Raw genomic sequence first — 18,905 nt, forward strand, 5'->3', positions numbered from 1 at the left:
TTTATATTATTCCTAAATATATTTATGGTCATTGGGAAATGCAAAAACAAAGCCTATCCAAATAATTTATGAGATTTTGGAAATGTTCAAATGATAAATGAAAAAGAAGATATTTAGCTATGCTAGATCTCATCATATGCTCTTCTGAACTGCATCTAAGCTGCTTTTTCTTGAAGAGAAATGATTTTTGGTCCTGTACATACTTTATGTTATAAAGAAAACTCTGGGTGCACTGGCAAAATTAAAACAAAATAAAATGTGTCTATTTTAGACCATAAATTATATGGAAAATCACTAAATTCAAAAGAAAAAAAAAGACCTTGTCTTTCATATTTTCAGCTAAAAGGAATTATTCTGTGCAGAGTATTGGGTGTGCCACCACTCTCATCAATCCAGATCAATTTTTGGCCTTTCTTTCCCTGCTACTGTGCCCAAAGAGACTGACCCTTACAGACTACATTTATAGTTTTCTGATTAGACTTGTCCAATGGGAGGTACCAGCAGGCAAATCAGAATGGAGAAGAAGTCAGGATATTCGTTTCACAGGTCCTTCCTTGGTTTAGGCTGCAACCTTCTATAACTACAGCTCCTGTTGAGTAGCCCATCCTCCATGTCTGTAGTTCTCATTAGAAGTCTATAACATCATTTCTTCTTGTTAATTCAGAGGTACTATGCCATCCTTATTTCCTGCTGTTACTAATCTCCAGGTTCCATGTTGATTTCCCGTACCCTGTTCTTATGTCTTTATAGAGGAGCTTCGTTAAATTTTCTTCAAATTCCCAGTAAAATGTATCTTCTATTTCCTACCAGGGCTCTGATACAAATACATAAAGTTTTTATTTCTAAAAATAATACGGATGTTTACTGACCACTAGAAAATCTAGGGAGGAGGCTACAAGAGAATGCTACTGCAGAGAGAATGTTAGAACAAAAAAGAATAGAGTGTGCCTAGGAACCCATGGCTTAAATAGCCTATTAAGTGTCTTCCCCTATGATATATCACTTTCCACATTCAATAACTATGTTTCTGATCTTTTCATAACTTCCAGTGAAGATATCAGTACATTTATAACATCTTTTAATCTTGGGTTAGCATGAACTATAAGCCATTTTTGAAAGCAAAGTTTCTGCAAAGCTAATTCTGTCCTCTCATAACCTAAAAAACAAGTTAATTATCTCTGTAATGTATTATAAAACAGTTTGTTCTAAGTTTATTCACTTTCAACTAAATACTAAGTATATGCATTTTTCATTTTATAACAGATAGCTATATCCCAAAATCAAACAAATGTAACTTATTACAGTTTCTAAAAAATATCAAAAATGAATGGATCAGGTTTTAAGACTTACTACGAAACTATAGTTAATACAACAGTGAAGTATTGGCATAAGGATGGACAAATACGTCACTGGAACAGAACAAGGAGTCCAGAATTAGATCCACATGTATACAATCAATGTACAACAAAGGCATAAATAAATACAAAGGGGGGAAGAGAAAGCCTTTTCAATAAATGATGCTGGAAATATCTGCTATATGTACGGGGGGGGGGGGGGGGGGAATGAATCTTAACTACTTACATCTTCCACAAACTTAATTCCAGATAAGTCACAAACCTAAATATGAAAGGTAAGTTATAAAGTTTCTGGAGAAAATATAGGAAGATCTTCAAAACCTTGGGATATGTAAAGACTGCTTAAACAGGACACAAAAATCACTATTCTTAAAAGAAAAAAATTATAACAAATTGCACTTCATCAAAATCAAAGCCTGTTCAAGAGGAAAGGAAAGTTAATCCACAGACTGGGAGAAGATATTTTTAATATATATATCTAACAAAGGACTCATACTCAGCATATATAAAGAACTTTAAGCCCTAAAAACTGAGAAACCACTTGAAAAATACATATAAGCAGAATAAAATAATCTTTTTATTTTATTCTTACATAATTACAATTACTTATAATGGCATGCATGTACCTGCTAGTCAGTGTACAAATTCTCAAAGCTTGCAATCAGATTAGACCCTGCTGGCCTCATTTCCTCTTCCACATTGATTTTCATGCAGTATTTGCTTTATTACCACAGCAACCATCTAAAAAACCAGTTTTGCGAAGATATCAAGAAAGCAATGTAGTGTGACCATATGTTGAAACTGTGAACTACCTCAGACTAGTAGTCCACAAGAGATCTGATAGATGTTGAGTACAGCTGTGCTTCTTTGAAAGCTTAAAATATTCCATGGCATCCTGTCAATTAACTATGATGTCCAGGAAAGCTTTGGCACACAATTTGAGAACCGCGAGTTAAAGCATTTAACAAGTAAATACAAACTAGATTTATTGAGTTAAATATCTAGATGTTAAGGAAAGGCTGTAGACTGAGAACACTGATTATATATATATATATATATATATATATATATATATATATATATATATTTATTTCGGTTGTTGTGTGAGTTCTTTTTTTTCTTTTTTAAATGTTTACTTATTTGAGAGAGAGAGAGAGAGAGAGAGAGAGAGAAACAGAGCATGAGTAGGGGAGGCGCTGAGAGAGTGGGAGACAACAGAATCCAAAGCAGGCTCCAGGATCTGAGCTGTCAGCACAGAGCCCGACACGGGGCTTGAACTCACAAACAGTAATATCATGACCTGAGCTGAAGTCAGACGCTTAACTGACTGAGTCACCCAGGTACCCCAGAACACTGATATTTATTAATTATAGGTTCATGGGCGCCTGGGTGGCTCAGTCAGTAGTGTCCAACTTCGACTCAGGTCATGGTCTCCCAGCTTGTGAGTTGGAGCCCCAAGTCAGGCTCTGTGCTGACAGCTCAGAGCCTGGAGCCTGCTTCGGATTCTGTGTCTCCCTCTCTCTCTGCTCCTAACCCACTCGCATTCTGTCTCTGTCTCTCTCAAAAATAGACATTAAAAAAAAATTTTTTTTAATTATAGGTTCATCAGAGGTACAGACTGAAAGTTTTTGTCAAATGTTTAACTGGAACCAAAGAAACCTGGCAGATATCAATGTTAATACTAAGTTCTATAAGTATATGACAGAAAGCACCTATTAGGTCAATCTCTTATTTCTGTTCTCTAAGCACTTCCAAATAAAGAAAAAAAAAAAGCAAGAGCTAATTTCATAGAAGAATAAGATTTCTTATTTCATTTTCTCTTTCAAAGTTAATTTTTACACTTTTAAAACATACACCTTTCTTGGTGATACGTGTTTCTAGCTTCCAGAAAAAAAAGTTCATTGAAATAAGGGTTTCTAATGTGAAAGACCAATTTTATTAACAGAAGGCTTACTATATTTCATATTTCTATTCTCTGGTATCACACAAATATAGAAAAGGATACTAAAAGTAAATTTAATTTTCAAGAAGTAAGGAAATATGAATAAATTTTTGAAAAATTAAATATACCACATGGCAAATGTAAAAATTAGATCTTTGACTGTAGAACACAGTAGGTTACCACTAAAAGGAAGGCCAGAGATTATGATTCAATCTCACACTTTCCAGATAAGGAAAATAACTTCAGGTGGTTAATTTAGATAGAAATTGGTAAATTATAATATTCAACAATGGAAATACATTATTCCTTTCTGAAATAGCATTAAAAAATCCCCACAGAAGCTTCTGTCTTAGAATCTAGAATGCTGGAACAAGAGCCCTTCCCATCCTAATAATGAGAAAAAGCTGGGTAAACTTCCTAAGATGTCAGTTCTCCTCAAAGTGATCTACAAAATCAATGCAACACAATCAGAAACCCAGCCAGCTCTTTTGTACAAACTGACAGGCTGATTCTAAAGTTAAATAGAAAACCAAAAAGACTTAGAATAGTTAAAACAAGTTCAAAAACCAAAAGACTTAGAATAGTTAAAACAAGTTCAAAAAACACGGATATAGTTGAAGAATTTCACATTACCTGGTTTCAAGACTTCCTTTAATCTATAGTAATCAAGACTGTGGTATCGGAAAACGATAGCCAAAGATCTATGGAACAGAATAGTGTCCAGAAACAACCACAAAGAAATGGTAAATTAATTTCTGACAAAGATGCCAAGAAATTCAATAGAGAAAGGATAATATTTACAACAAATGATGCTAGAACAACTAAGCACCCATATGAAAAAAGATGAACCTCAATTCATAACTTGCACCATGTGTAAAAAGCAATCCCAATGGGTCATAGACCTAAATGTAAAACCTAAAACTACAGAACTGCTAGAAGTCAACAAAAAAGAAAATCTTGGTGAGCTTACATTAGCTATGATTTCCAGAGAGCAAATAAAAAGAACCATCCATAAAAGAAATAATTTAAATTTTACGAAAACAGCAATCTCAGCTGAGAGAAAATATTTGTAGTACACATATATAATAAAGAACTTATGTCCAGAATTTGAAAAGAACTCTCAAATCTCAGTAAGGTAATGATCAATCCAACTAAAAAATGGGCAAAAGATTGAACAGACATTTCATTAAAGATGACTTGCAAGTAAACAGGTGAAAACATGTTCAACACAATTAGACAATTAAAAAAATACAAATAAAAACTAAGATACTACTACACATCCATCAAAATGGCAAAAAACAACAAAAAAGAAACAAAACCTGACAATACTAAGCACTACAAAGGGTACAGAGCATTGCTGGTGAGAATAAAAAATGGTGTAAACATGTTTGAAAACAGTTTTAACTAAAGAGAAATTATATGTTCATACAAAAATGTATATGTGACTGTTTCCGGAAGCTTTATTCCTAACAGCTAAAATCTGAAAATGAACCAAATGTTCATCAGTGGATGAATGGGTAAACAAATTATGGTAGATCCATATGATGGAATTGATAAGGAACATCGATAAGGAACAAACTGAAAATCTACTTAATAATAAGGATGAATCTCAAAAATCATTATGCTAAGTAAAAAAAGTGAGACACAAAAGGCTACACACTATATGCTACTGTTTTATACAATATCCAGAAAAGCCAAAACTATAGGAACTACAGGAACAGGGAACAATTTTTTTTTTAAAGGAGAATTCTCTAAATAACTGCAAAAGCAATTTTTAAAAATTGCAAACATTTATACAGTGCTTTACTGTGATGATCCTCTCAACATCCTGTCAAGTAGGTACTAGTTGTATATCTACTTCATAGATAAGAAAATAGAGGTTCACAGACATTATCCAATTTGTACAAAGCAACACAGTAAGTGCAAGCACTAGGCATTTGCAGCCTGTTCTATGTTGCTTCAAATTTCCCGTTGGCTTTTTTTCCCCTGCTACACTAATAACTGAATTAATGTCCTCAGATTTAATAATTCTTGGCCCAGGCCTCTGCTAGAAAACTTATAAAATACTTTTTAATAATTCAGGTTATATATGAGAAAGCGATATTAATTTTTAATCATTTCACATGGTTTGGGACACAATGGACATTCAACTATTTGTAAATGAATAAAGAATTATTTGCTCTTCCTCATAGGAAAGAGAGCACTGAATTAGAAAAAAAAAAGAAAAGGGCACATGTTCCAAAGATAATTGTTATTTCACTTAGGAAAACAATACTTCACTTGCATATCTATCGCACTCCAAGAAGGGTGTGTCAAAGAAGTCAAGACTTTTAGGGGTCAGAATTTCTAGTGTAAGAGCTACCTAAGTACCTAAGTCTCAGTATCCACATATGAAAAAAGAAAATAATACTTATCCCTCCTTCTTCATAAATATCAGGATCAATGAGATTGAAAAGACTTGGAAAGTCCTTTGCAAATAGTCAAGCAATATACAATTACTGTTAAAACATTTCACTATTATCAGCCACATCAAGCTGTTCAAAGTAGTAAAGAACACTTTCTTTTCTCAAAAGCTTTCCTTACAAGTAAAAAGATTGAAAATCTTGTCTCTTCACTTATGGTGATTAATGTTTTATGGCAATGTTTGTTTGTTGTAATGCTAACATCAAAACCCAGAAGACTCAAGAGTTATTTAATACATTATAATGAGTTTATAGTCTAATGGGGTTCACAAGCTTAAATACTTAAGAAAAATCAGTTCACAGAAAGGAAAATCGTGTAAGTTAGGTTAAAGTTTGCTGTTAATATTTGGCATTTATAGGGGCGCCTGGGTGGCTCAGTCGGTTAAGCGGCCGACTTCGGCTCAGGTCATGATCTCACAGTTTGTGAGTTCGAGCCCCACGTCAGGCTCTGTGCTGGCAGCTCAGAGCCTGGAGCCTGCTTCTGATTCTGTGTCCCTCTCTCACTCTGCCCCTCCCCTGCTCAGGCTCTGTCTCTCTCTGTCAAAAATAAATAAACATTAATTTTTTTTTTAATTGGCATTTATACACAAGAGTAACTCAAAGAACCAGTAGTTTTTTCTTGTCAAAGTACACTCACCATGTGATCCCTAAAAACCATCCAATTGAGTAGTGAATATAAAGAAAATGGCTTTAAACTGTAATATTAGAACAAACCTAAATATCTTCCTATACCCAAATGCTGAATGAAGGTATCGTTTACAGGATAGAATTAAGTGGTTTAAGTTATAAAAATGAAGTTTAGGACTTCTTTAAATATGTTCTTATTTTTAAGAATTTGTGTATTAAAAAAAGTAGGAATGAGAAAAGGAGGTGAAGGTGGCTGACTACAACTTCTAATTTTGCAAGAGGAACTGTCAGGATCAAACTTGGTTGAGCTTTAACACTGATACAACGTCCCTGATACAACGTCAAATAAAATCAGTAAGTACCTGTGTAAATACTTATTACTTAATTCCTTTAATCATTTTATTTTGTGTGCAATAAAATGAAGTGGTTAAGTATCACTTTAAATAAAATTAGGATTGGACAAAACCCATCAAGGCTACCAATTTAAGCCTCCAAAAAGTTGTTAAATGCATGTGTTCCACCTTAAAAACTTAAAATCTGTAACATTTCAATGAACATGTGAACTTGTGATCATTATTTTTACTTCTGCGTTGGTCTACTTTAATCTCTGACAAAAGGAAATGCATAATTTTATGTAATGTTAAAGACTGGGAAATCTAATTACACCAGGCACTATAAATTGGTTTTAACAAAAAAATGCCTTCATCCCTATATGCATACACATGAAGCCACATGTGATAAGTGAATTTCCATTTTGAAAATTATTTCTCCACTTTAGTTCAGAAAAGCTCATTTAAAGGAAAAGTCCACAGAAAAAAAGTGTGTACTTTGCCTTTAGAACTACGGGACAAGATTGTCCCTTGAATTCGCGTCTCCCACCGCCACAGGAGATTGTAATTTGGGGCGAAAGGCGAATATTTCAGATTAAATGGCAACTATGATAAAGTAAGTAGGGAGACTTCGTTCATGTCAGCCAACTGCCACGGTCAATTTTTGAACCTGCTCTGACTCTCGGACGCTATTTTAACTATTAGAGAGCATTTCCAGGGAGGCTTAATGGCTCGTTAATCAATTCTTCAGGGCAAGGTCCAGCTAAATTTAACAAAAGCAGGAAGACCATCAAGTAAAACTCGGTTACACAGACTAGGCACCTCCCCACGCCTGACAACAAAACTCGCCCCTTTTCCACTCAGCGGCCGCGGGACGCCGTAACGCCCAAGCAAGGCCCTCTCGCCCCAAGAGCGCCTGCGCAATCTCCACAGTCAATTAAACCCTTTTTTAAACTAGTCGATAGAAATGGTTTTGAAATTACTGTCAGGTGATGCCTCACTTTAAAAATCATCAGACATAACAAAGCATACCGGGACGACCACTCACCGAAAGTGGTCCTAAAAGCAAACGACAGGATTTAAGCTTCCTCTCGCGACTTATCTGGTGCTGCCGGAAGCGGAACTACCGGTGTCTTTAAGAGGTGTGTGCTTATGAGGGCCGTGCGGACTGTTTGGCAATTGCCGGAAATCGTTCCGCCCGGGGAGATTTCTTGGTGAGACCCGAGGCGGGCGGGGAGAGGCGCGACCGAGATAAGGGAGGTGGTGTAGTGCTTTGCAGAACCTCTGCGTGGCCCTTCATCTGCTACTGTAGAGAGGAGACCGACGTCCTACCTAACAGCTGTAGTCTTTTGACGAACACCTCACTCCTGTCTCCGGCATTAAAGGGGAAACCGAAGCCCGAGTGGGCTCGGCTATCTCCTGCAGCTCGCGTGGCTACTGCAGCGGTGGCAGGTGAGGATTCCGGGACCGGAGGAGAACCGAGTTGCCGAACCCGGTCACCGAGGCCGCTGCTGGGCAGTTGCTTTGTCTCCTGCGCGTTGCGGAGCCCAGACACGCGCTCTTCCCAGGGGCGTGTGCCAGAGCAAAAGGCAGCGTGGGCGAGGAAGGAGTGACACTACAGCCCTGAGGCGCTTTTCGCGTCTGGATTTCTTCTTCTCTTCTATTGCGTCCCTTTTTTATTTCTTGGGTTTGAGATACACGAGATTTCAGCCCAGCCAGAAGGGAACTGCCGAGCGCCTAAGCTGGTACTCTAGCCTGTGGGCTCGCTCCACCAAAGTAGGCAGCCTCGAGTTTGGGGACTGCTGTGGGTCGAGATCGCTGTTTTTGTTTTCAGTCTTTGCCCCTTTTCTCGCCGCCTGCACCCCCACTTCAAGAGAACAAAAAGGCCCTTGCGTTGCAGCTTTCCAGAATAAAAACGGAGGCTGCAGGTCTCTCCCTCACCTAATGAGTTCGATTGTTGCACCTCGCGCGCTTGGAGGGAGAAGGAACGAGGGTGGCGACCATTGTATCACATTTACTAGTTTATGGACGACTTCTGGCAGTTTGCGACCTTTGAATTCTTATGGGTGATACTTGTCTTGATCTAGTGTGCTGGAAGGCTTAGCTGGGGAAGTAGGAAGCATGGCTGGCTTTAGCACCTAGCATCCTTGCCCGACGCTGGGATAGGGTATTGTTTTGCTGTTGAAAATTCTTCAATGAAAAATACAGTTTTTGTTTCAGGCAGATTAAATATTAAAGATAGCCGCCATTGACTGAGTTCTTATGTGTGCCAGGTGATTTACATATGTTCTCATGTACTTCTCAACAATTCCATGATGTATGTTAGATTATTCGTCTCATTTTCCAGAGGTAGGTACTGAGGCTTGGAGAGGTCACTTAACTCGTCCTAATAAACTTTTGCTACTAGTAAACGTTTGAACCTCTGTTAGAAACCAGATTTTTCAGGTTCCAAAATCTGTATTATTGACTGTTACTATTGTCTTACCATTGTGCTTCGTTGCTTCCAGTTACTTCACTAACATTTTAAGTGGTTGAAAGTATTCATTAAAAACAAGTTCAGTGTGCCTATTTATGTCTGACGAAATGATCTCTGTCCTCATGGAGCTTCCTTGTTCTGATGCAGAAGTAAATAGTTTAGAAACCAAAATACTGACGATAGCGTGGGTTTTTTAAAGCGAGTGATTAAACTGACGTGCAGAAGGTTCAGAGTTGTCCAGTCAAATCTTGCCATTTTGGGTTTTAAACTCCTATGACTTTCATGGTAGTTGTGAGGATATTACACTTAGCGTTGACAGCAGCATTGTCACCATTCACAGCAATGTTTCCATCTGGAAAATGCTTTTGGGGTTTCAGGAAAATTGGTCATGTGTCTATTTAGACTGAGCAATTAAGAGCTGAGGGTCCTCAAGAAAGACGGACTTCTGTACACTACATAGGACTGATGGATGATCCAAGTTGTCATTTTAAGGATTAAGTAGCTTAAATTTGGGGAGAAGATGAGTATTTATTCCAGGCAGTAGTGTTCATGACAGTCTGAAGCAGTGTGGTAAGACTAGAAAACGTAATGAGGTCTCCAGCAGAAGCAGTGGCAAAGAGGAGTTTCTGTGGCTTCATTGCAAGGGCAGTAAATAGGTACATTCTAAACTAAATTGTTTGTCTTTGTTCTGTGCCAGTTAAGTTAGATCAGGAATCTCTTTTTTAATTATAAAAGCCAATAAAAGAAACACCTCACATTTACTAAATGTTTACCCTGTGCTAAATTGCTGCTTTGGCATTTAGTTTTCAAAATAATTTATTAAATTTATCACAGTTTACAGATGGTGGCTAGAGAGTTTCAGTAACTTAGTTATGGATACGGATCTGAACAACTATTAGAAAAAGCTTTCTAACCCACTTTTGTCAAAGTCTAGAACAATGGTTCTCTCTCCTTTTTAAAAAAGTTGATTTCTTTTGAGAGAGCACGAGCAAGTGGGACCCTGAGCAGGGGAGGGGGCAGAGAGAGAGGGAGAAAGAGAATCCCTCCTTGGGGTCGTGAGATCATGACCTGAGCTGAAATCTAGAATCTGACACTTATTAGACTAAGCCATCCAGGCGCTCTTAGAGCAGTGGTTCTCAAAGTGTGATTACCAGTCCAGCAGCATCAGCATCACCATGGAATTTTAAAAATGCAGAGTATTGGCTCCCACTTTGAGACTTTAGTATTTTAACAAGCCCTCCTGGTGATTCTGATGTATGATGAAGTTTGAGAACCACTTCCTTAAGTGTCGATACTTTAGTAGCATGGTACTTTCCAATTTATAAATCGGAGTTGAGTAGCATTTGTCTTTTGAACAAGTATTTCTACCTTTTTTAATCACAAACTGTTTTAAATTTCATAACACCATGCAATTTTAATTTGAAAATTGGATACAATGAAGCCTGCCTAGGTACACTAGGGTTTCAGTATTTAATAGGGAGCCACCAATTAAACTAGAATTACATCTTTAGAAATAAGAGTTTTGGAGTTACACCTTACAGTTTTTTATCTAACATACACTCCCAACTCTTAAGAATATTTGATCAAATAATTTATTATATTACCAGTAATCCAATGAATTATTTGATATATAGTTTCATCTTGGTAAGTAATTAGTTTTAATGTGACCAAGAAACAAGTACATGTCAACAACTTTGGTGAAGAATATTTTGAGATGTCACTGTTACATGAGATTTTTTGAACTGATGTTGATAGACATCTGTTTATGTGGAAAGCTTGGGTGTCAATCACATAAAATTTTTGCAGAATTTGTTACACTTGTACATTTTTTTTTTTGAGGAGAGAATCCATAGATTTTTATTAGTTCAGCAAAAGAATTTTTGACTTCTAAAACTTCAAAAGCTGCTGTTAAAATGAAATATTTTCTTTACTCTCGTTTTATTGATATTTTTTGAGACTAGAATGCAGAAAGGTTTTGTTCCCTAAAAAAGATAAAAATAAAAAAAAGCCTCGTTTGCAAGTTGAACTTTCAAGTTAAAACCTTTTAAAAATTGATTTAATGAGTTTTCAAATTGATTTATAGTTGTCAATGGGTTTTAAATTTACATTGCATTTTATCTGGGGTTTTTTTCCCCCAGATATTGATCTGATCTATTCAGATATTACTGAACTGTGTTGCAAAGGAATTCAGCTTTTAATGGAATTTTGTTATAATTTGAATAATTTTCTCACTTATTAGATATTTTTGGACTTAAAGAATTTACTGTGTATTTTTGTTACTGTCTTTTTGTTATTTTTGAATCAGTGCTGAATTGTTAAAATGTAGATTATTGAATATCAATGCCTAATTTTTTAATATCATGGAAGAAAATGTCTTTGTATTTGAAGGTATGCATCAAATTACTGGTAATGATTTTACAAGTATCATTTTACTTTTACATGAATGTTTTTGAAGTACAGTCTCCAAAATTAATTTTTTCATTGTATTTTAGGTAGAAAGATTGTTGCATCGACTCACTGAAGCACTAAGCCTCTCTCTTTTAAACTTCATCAACAAATGAAGCAATGATATCTGAGAACAGAAGAACATTTGCCAGCTAACTGTCATCACAATTTCAAGTGATTGTAAAAGCAAAAACAAGCTGCAACAGACCTTGTATAGTAGAGAGAGAATGGTTTATTTAAAAGCAATTTTAGTATAGTGCTTTATATCTATATCAAATGAAATAAAAATGAGTGAAGCCCCCAGGTTCTTTGTTGGGCCTGAAGATACAGAAATAAATTCAGGAAATTATCGACATTTCTTCCACCATGCAGATGAAGATGAGGAGGAAGAGGATGACTCTGTAAGTTGTTTGGTGAGAGAAGACCAGTACAGTATAGACTTCTTACTCATCACTGTTAAAGTGAATTATTACTGTCTAAATTGTGAAGCCATTTTTGCACATAGTAATTTGTTGGAAGTCTTTTGCACTAAAACAGCATGTTTCATTACAACATTATTGAATCTATGTTGCATCAAGAAATCCAATCAGGAGTCAGAGTTCTAAGTTGTTTAATGATGCTTATTCTAGTGTCTTTCACTGGTATGCCTAGCGTGACACAAGACTCAGTTGAAAACATGGCAAAAAGAATAGGGCCATAAACCAAAAGGATTTCTTGTATGTAGAAGTACCTAAAAAACATGTCAAGAGAAAGAAGTAAGTTGAAGGAAATCATTTTAAAGTTACAAAGAAGGACTTCTTAGCTTCGTTAAGTTTGTCATGTTGTCAATACAAGTGGTGCTTGACTCAGATAGCCTTATGTATTAACTATTCAGAAGCCTGTAACTGTGTGGCTAGGAGAGGCTACCTCAAGTATCCACAGGGGTGTGTAACTGTGTAAGTCTTATTTTCTTTTTGATCTGATCTATTAGGATGTATAACCATAGTGGATCTTCAGGAATAACACCCATTTATTATGTTCATTTTACCATAGCTATATTAGCTCAACATTTGTCTTGTTTTCCCTTTACACATAGACATTGCTTTACTGTGAAGACTGATTCAAGATACAAACTTATGTTTTTTTCCCTCATATTTCCAATTCGAAAGAGAATTTTGTTTTCAAACCTGTTATACTTGGTAAAAGTAGTTAAAAACAAACCAAAAATAGCTATTAGATTATTCTTTAAATCTTTTTTCATAATTATTTAATACTTTTCCCAGTACAGTTATGCGTGTCTGAAATGTGAATCAGACAGCTTTCACTTGAAACCTTTCCCACCCACCCCTCATCCTCAGTCCAGGAAAGATGATTTTCAAGCTTCTCTTACGAGCAGTGCTTTTCTTCATCTGAAGTATTGTCTAGAAATCCAATAAGTAAAACAGGAAAGCAGACCTTCTCTGGCTGACTTAAACTAGGAAGTGCTATTGACTCTGCTTCAAGTACTGCTATCCCTTTTCACTAGAGTACATCTGAACACACTGTGAATGTCACTGACCATCAAGTCCACTTTTTCCAGATAAGGACTTCTGTCCCTTATATCCAGAACTCTATTTGTCTCTCTTCCCTTCTACCTTTTATGTTTTAGCAGTATCAAATTTTTGCTTTTCACGTGTTCTTCTATGTTGTGCCATGCCTCTTCGCCGTTGGGTATATTCCTTTATCTCTATAGAATGCCCTTTTCTGGGAAGGGATACCTTGTGAATAGTTTTTCATTCTTCAAAACCCTGCTCATTATTCATATTCATTCTTCCCCTTCTCCTTGTAAACTTGAATACTTCTTCCTCAGTACCATTCTATACCTTAACACATATACTTGTATTCCATGTATCATAATGTACTGCATTGTTACTGTAATCCCTGTTAGATTCACAGCACTTTGAGTGTAGGTAGTTTCTGTATATTTAACTTTTAGTTTAATTCTTAGACTATTGGTACTAATTAAATTGAACTCACATTTGTGATGTATAATTGTCACTTTTGAGTAGCTTCAATTTGGTTCATTTGACCTATAGATTGTTGACCTATAGAACAAAATGATTTGTTCTAGGTCATTCTGTTTTTAAGATTAAAGGTATGAATTTAATTTTAGACATTAAATCTGACAAAGTAATTTAGATCTGTTTAAAAAGTAATTACATGCTATCACGTAATTTTACCTGATAGAAAAATTCTGTGATTTTGTCTTAATAATGCAGCTTTATTTGTGTATTTTAAACTTGGAAGTTTCTAGTTGATCTCAGCCAATGAGTAGATATTAAATAGATCTGTAATAAACAAAATTTAACATTTTAATATTAAATAAAATAAAAGTAAATAAAATAAAGTAAAAGTAGCCTTTTAATCTGTAAAACAGTAGGAAGTGTTAGGTTGAATGCTGTTTTTACTGAAATATAATTGACATTAGTTTCATGTGTACAACATGGTGATTCAGCAATTGTATACATTACAGAATGCTCACCATGATAAGTGTAGTTACCATCTGTCACCATACAAAGTTTCTACTTTGTATGCCCTATGCTGTACTTTTCATCCCTTTAACTTCTCTATTTTATAACTGGAAGTCTGTACCTCTTAATCCCCTTCACGTGTTTCACCCATCCTTGCACCTCCCCTTCCCACTGAGAGCCACCAGTTTGTTCTCTGTGTTTGAGTCTAGATGTTTTTTTTTTTTTTATTTCTTTCAGTTTTTAGATTCCACATGTAAGTGGAATCATAAGGTATATGTTTTTCTGTTTCACTTAGCATAATATCCTATAAGTCCATCCATGTTATTGTGAATGTCAAGATTTCATTCTTTTTCTTTTTCTTTTTTTTTTAAGGTTTATTTTTGAGATACAGAGAAAGAGCACAAGCAGGGGAGGGGCAGAGAAAGGGGGACAGAGAAGCCAAAGCAGGCTCCAGGCTGATACCAATGAGCCCGATGTGGGGCTCAAACTCAAAAACCGCAAGATCAAGACCTGAGTCGAAGTTAGATGCTCAACCAGCTGAGCCTCCCAGGCACCCCTTCATTCTTTTTTATGCCTGATATATATATATATATATATATATATATATATATATATATATATATATATATATATAGCTATAGATATATATACATATACATACATGTATATATATTCTATATCTATATATGTATATATACACATATATACGTTATATATACACTATATATGGTATGTGTAATATATATAATATACATCACATGTGTATCCATTTATGGATGGACACTTAGGTTGCTTCCATATCTTGGCTGTTGTAAATAATGATGCAGTAAACATATCTTTTTGAATTAGTGTTTTTATTTTCTTAGTAAATACCCGGAAGTAGGATTAATAGGTAATATGCTATTTTTAAGTTTTTGAGGAACCTCCATACTGTTTTCTACAGTGGTTGCTCCAGTTTACATTCCCACCAATGGTGCATGAGGATTCCTTTTTCTCCACATCCTTGCCAACTCTTGTTATGTCTTGTCTTTTTGATACTAGCCTTTTTGACAAGTGCGAGGTGATGTGTCATTGTGGTTTTGATTTACATTTTCCTGATGATTAGTGTTGTCGACCATCTTTTCATGAATCTTTTGCCCATCTGTATGTCTTCTTTGGAGAAATGTCCGACTAAGGTCCTCTGTTCATTTTTTAATTGGATTATTTGGGGTTTTTTGATGTTGAGTTGTAGGAGTTCTTTGTATATTTTAGAAGTTGACCCCTTAATATATATATCATTTGCAAGTATCTCCTCCCATTCAGCAGGTTGCCTTTTTTGTTTTGTTGATGGTTTAGCTTGAGTACTTTTGTTGGCTAGGGAAATATTCATTAGGAACATCATGAGCTGGATAGAGGCTTTTGATCAGGAAATAATTGAATAAGGGAACATAAAAGTGGATAATCAAGGTGGAAAGACAGCAAATCCTGGGAAGGTTAGGATTTACAATCAAATTCAATACCAATTTGACCTCTAGATTTTATGAGTTAGAAGAGGCAATGAGGAAATCTAATTTTAGGCATAAAGAATAGCAATTTAAATCTGATGTTATCCTATTTTATTTTTAGATTTATAAGAGAGAGTCTAGTAAAACACTTGAGCACGGATTATATTGTCATCTGAAATATATAAAATATGGAAGGGGGAGAACTAAAAAGAAAAACTAGACACAGCTTTATTTATTTGATAAATTATTAACTATTTAAATGCAGAGACCTCAGAATGAATCTTGAGTGGTTTTGTAAACCTGTGAGCTGCTCATAAATTATTTCTGTCTCCTCCTTTTTTTAGTTTCAGGATGAACCATGGCCTTTGAGCTATAGTAGGGGTGCCAGAGATGAGCAACACCATTAATGGGAATATTGAGTATAAAGATAGGAGCTTCAAAGAGCATTGACACCTCTGTTAGCAGTTTGGCGTTCTCCAAAATTTTCTTCCAAGTTGTCATTGGTGACCAACTCCTATTCAAGCTCAGTCTCCAAAAAATAGTTCAACACTGTAGTACAGCTTTGTAGTCAGAACATCTTATTTTAGGCAAGAGAATTCTTTATCTCACTCTCATTGGTCTTTTTACTTGGATTAGATAAGTTTTGGCCCTTATTTTCCCCTTTCTTTTGTAAGGAGAACAACAAGTGTTGAAGACAGTCAAGAAAGGAGTATTTAAGTTTAAAATCAGAATGAAAATAGTAACGATGTCCTGAAAGTGTATTGTTTTAGAATTTTTTCCAAACCTTTGTAAACAACTATTTGTTATTTATTATAATAACAATGTAATTTTGAAAAATGCCTTTTTTGGTTAGTGTGTCATTTGTATTAATCACATCCCTCATCTACTTCTGAACAAGATTTAAAATAGCTCTACTTTGCAGTTCGTGTCGAGTCAACCTGATTTTTTTGTTTTGTTTTCCTTCTGTTTTAGCCGCCGGAAAGACAGATTGTGGTTGGAATATGTTCCATGGCAAAGAAATCCAAATCCAAACCAATGAAGGAAATTCTTGAACGGATCTCCTTATTTAAATATATCACAGTAGTAGTATTTGAAGAAGATGTTATTTTGAATGAACCAGTAGAAAACTGGCCTTTATGTGATTGTCTTATTTCTTTCCATTCTAAAGGTATTAAAGATTGGGGTGGGAACTACTTTTATCCTCTTATAATAAAACCAATACATACTAATTGTAGATTATTAGATAAAATAGAAAAATAAAATTAAACTTACCCACTCTCACAGATCAGTGTTGCTAACATTTTGATATATTTCTTTTCAGCCATTTTTCCTCTGTATATTTTTTAAAAACAAATTTACTATTACAGTGTATATGTAATTTTATATTTAATTTTCCATTAACTATATCGAGGTTTATTTTCCTTTCATTACATTCTTCAGAGACCTGATTTTTAATGACATCTTGGCTTGTCATCATGAGGATATACTATAACATATTTAGCCAGTATCTTAACAATTAGTCTCCGGTTTTCACTATTAAAAATAGTGAAAAATAGGTTGATGAATTCTTTGAAAGTATATCTTTGTTACTCTAAGTTATTTAGAATGAATTCTTGAATTATTGAATATTTTAAGGTCTATGCTTTTGTCATATAGAAAATGATGTTTCCTCATATACATTTTTATATTTTATTTCTGAGGCGCTTAATATTTGAATTTTAGACTTTACTCAGTTTCTTTTATAAACCAAAGTGAAATATAATTAAACTTCAGTATTACTTGATGGTAAAGTATGCCTTCATAGTAAAACCCACTAATCAAAATTATTAGTGAACATCTGAAATTTTTATTACCCAGTTATCTGTGAATTAAATGTATTTCTTGCTAAGAACTATAATTTAAAAGATATGTACTCAGTTATAAATGAATTCACATTAAAGCAAACTTGTTACCAAAATATGTAATCTCTAGCTGTGTTAAAGTTTCACTTTACTTAGGTATTCAAGAAACGTCTTCAGCCAGAAAGGGGTGGAGCATGTTTGAGACTTCTTGTGCTCCTATAGCCTATAGAGAAGCCAAGGCCCTGGTCTTCTTTATAAAACTGAAGTCCTTTATTTCAGAGAATATGAAAATTAGCTTATCTTTGAGGGTAAGGTTTCTTCCCTTACTACTACATGGTTCTTCCTACAGAGCTATTTATTTGCTTGTAAAAACTAGGTGCTCTCCAAGGTGATATCCCATATGCTGTCTCTTGGTAAGGGAAATGTCCTCTTTAACCACAACAACAACAAAAGCAGGGAACTGAATAAGGGTTCCTATATGCTGAGTTCTGTTAGGAAACATGAAATCATAGACATTGAGATACCTTTATGACAAGTGATGAATTCTTCTGAGAATCTTTACAAAAGTAGAAGGGTTTGTAATTTGTGGCCAAGTGATTCTAGGTATAGAGTACTTTCATTACATTTTAAAAACTAAAAGGAATTTAGGAATAAGTCTTTTTTAACTGACTATGGTTTTTTGTTTAGTTTTTTTTAACTTCAGTATGCCTTAGTACTTAACTTCTCCAACCGTTCCGATAATGCTACAAAACACAGCGTCTTCACAGGTATACTATAGTATGCTATAGTTAAATTCTAAAGTTATGCATACCTAATGATTTTTACTCTGTTTCTTCAATTAGATATTCATTAAAATATTTTCATTTAAGGAATAATAATATTTATTGGGAGCTTATTATGTCAGGTACTGTGCTAAGTGTTTTATGTATACTCCTTGATGGAGTTCCTCCAAAAACTACTAGGTAAGACTGTTAAAATACCCATTTATAGTTGTGAATCAGGGGCTGAGAGATTTTAGGTAAATTTGCCCGAGATCACGTAGCTAATGAAAGATGGAGCCAGGACTTTGGACCCTGTTATATTAACCTCTAGGGAATACTGCCTTACCATCTCTAAGTAATAGGTATTGATGGATAAAACTGGAGCTTTTAGCATCAATACAGACAGCATAGTAGAATCATTAAAATGCTTTAGATACTTTAGACCTCTTACTATATCTGCCATTTGATTTATTTTCCTTGTAATTAGTAATTTTACCAAAGTCTAGTCATTTTTGAGTTAATTTCTGATATCTTAACGTTGACCAAGTAACAGCAAGTACGATTCTACTCATATACTTTATATTTAGAGCATATCTTTGCAAGAGAATTAACTTCTGTTTTACTATTTTAAAGATGCATAAATTCTTTGAATTATCAACAATTTATATGTATAGATATCAAATTTTAAAAGTGA

General features: G+C 34.9%; 2 protein-coding genes across 32 annotated transcripts in view; one reads left to right on the top strand and one right to left on the bottom strand.

Annotated features, from left to right (window-relative positions):
• GIN1 (gypsy retrotransposon integrase 1) overlaps positions 1 to 7,854 on the bottom strand; it is a 78,840-nt gene extending 70,986 nt beyond the window's left edge. For 15 of the 16 annotated variants that reach the window (XR_006204377.1, XR_006204374.1, XR_006204372.1 and 12 more), the window contains exon 1: positions 7,764 to 7,854. The gene's annotated coding sequence lies outside the window, so the exon portion shown is untranslated. The remainder of the gene's footprint in view (positions 1 to 7,763) is intronic. The other variant, XM_042944634.1, reaches the window with a different exon arrangement.
• The window catches only part of PPIP5K2 (diphosphoinositol pentakisphosphate kinase 2), a 72,937-nt gene continuing 60,547 nt past the window's right edge, over positions 6,516 to 18,905 (top strand). For 10 of the 16 annotated variants that reach the window (XM_042944515.1, XM_042944519.1, XM_042944520.1 and 7 more), the window contains exons 1-3: positions 7,944 to 8,167; positions 11,684 to 12,037; positions 16,582 to 16,777. In XM_042944515.1, coding sequence (XP_042800449.1) covers positions 11,924 to 12,037; positions 16,582 to 16,777 — 310 coding nt within the window. In that variant the 5' untranslated portion in view covers positions 7,944 to 8,167; positions 11,684 to 11,923. The other 6 variants (XM_042944516.1, XM_042944517.1, XM_042944525.1 and 3 more) reach the window with 6 other exon arrangements.

This window comes from Panthera leo, chromosome A1, assembly GCF_018350215.1.
Source record: "Panthera leo isolate Ple1 chromosome A1, P.leo_Ple1_pat1.1, whole genome shotgun sequence".
NCBI classification, from domain to species: Eukaryota; Metazoa; Chordata; class Mammalia; order Carnivora; family Felidae; genus Panthera; species Panthera leo.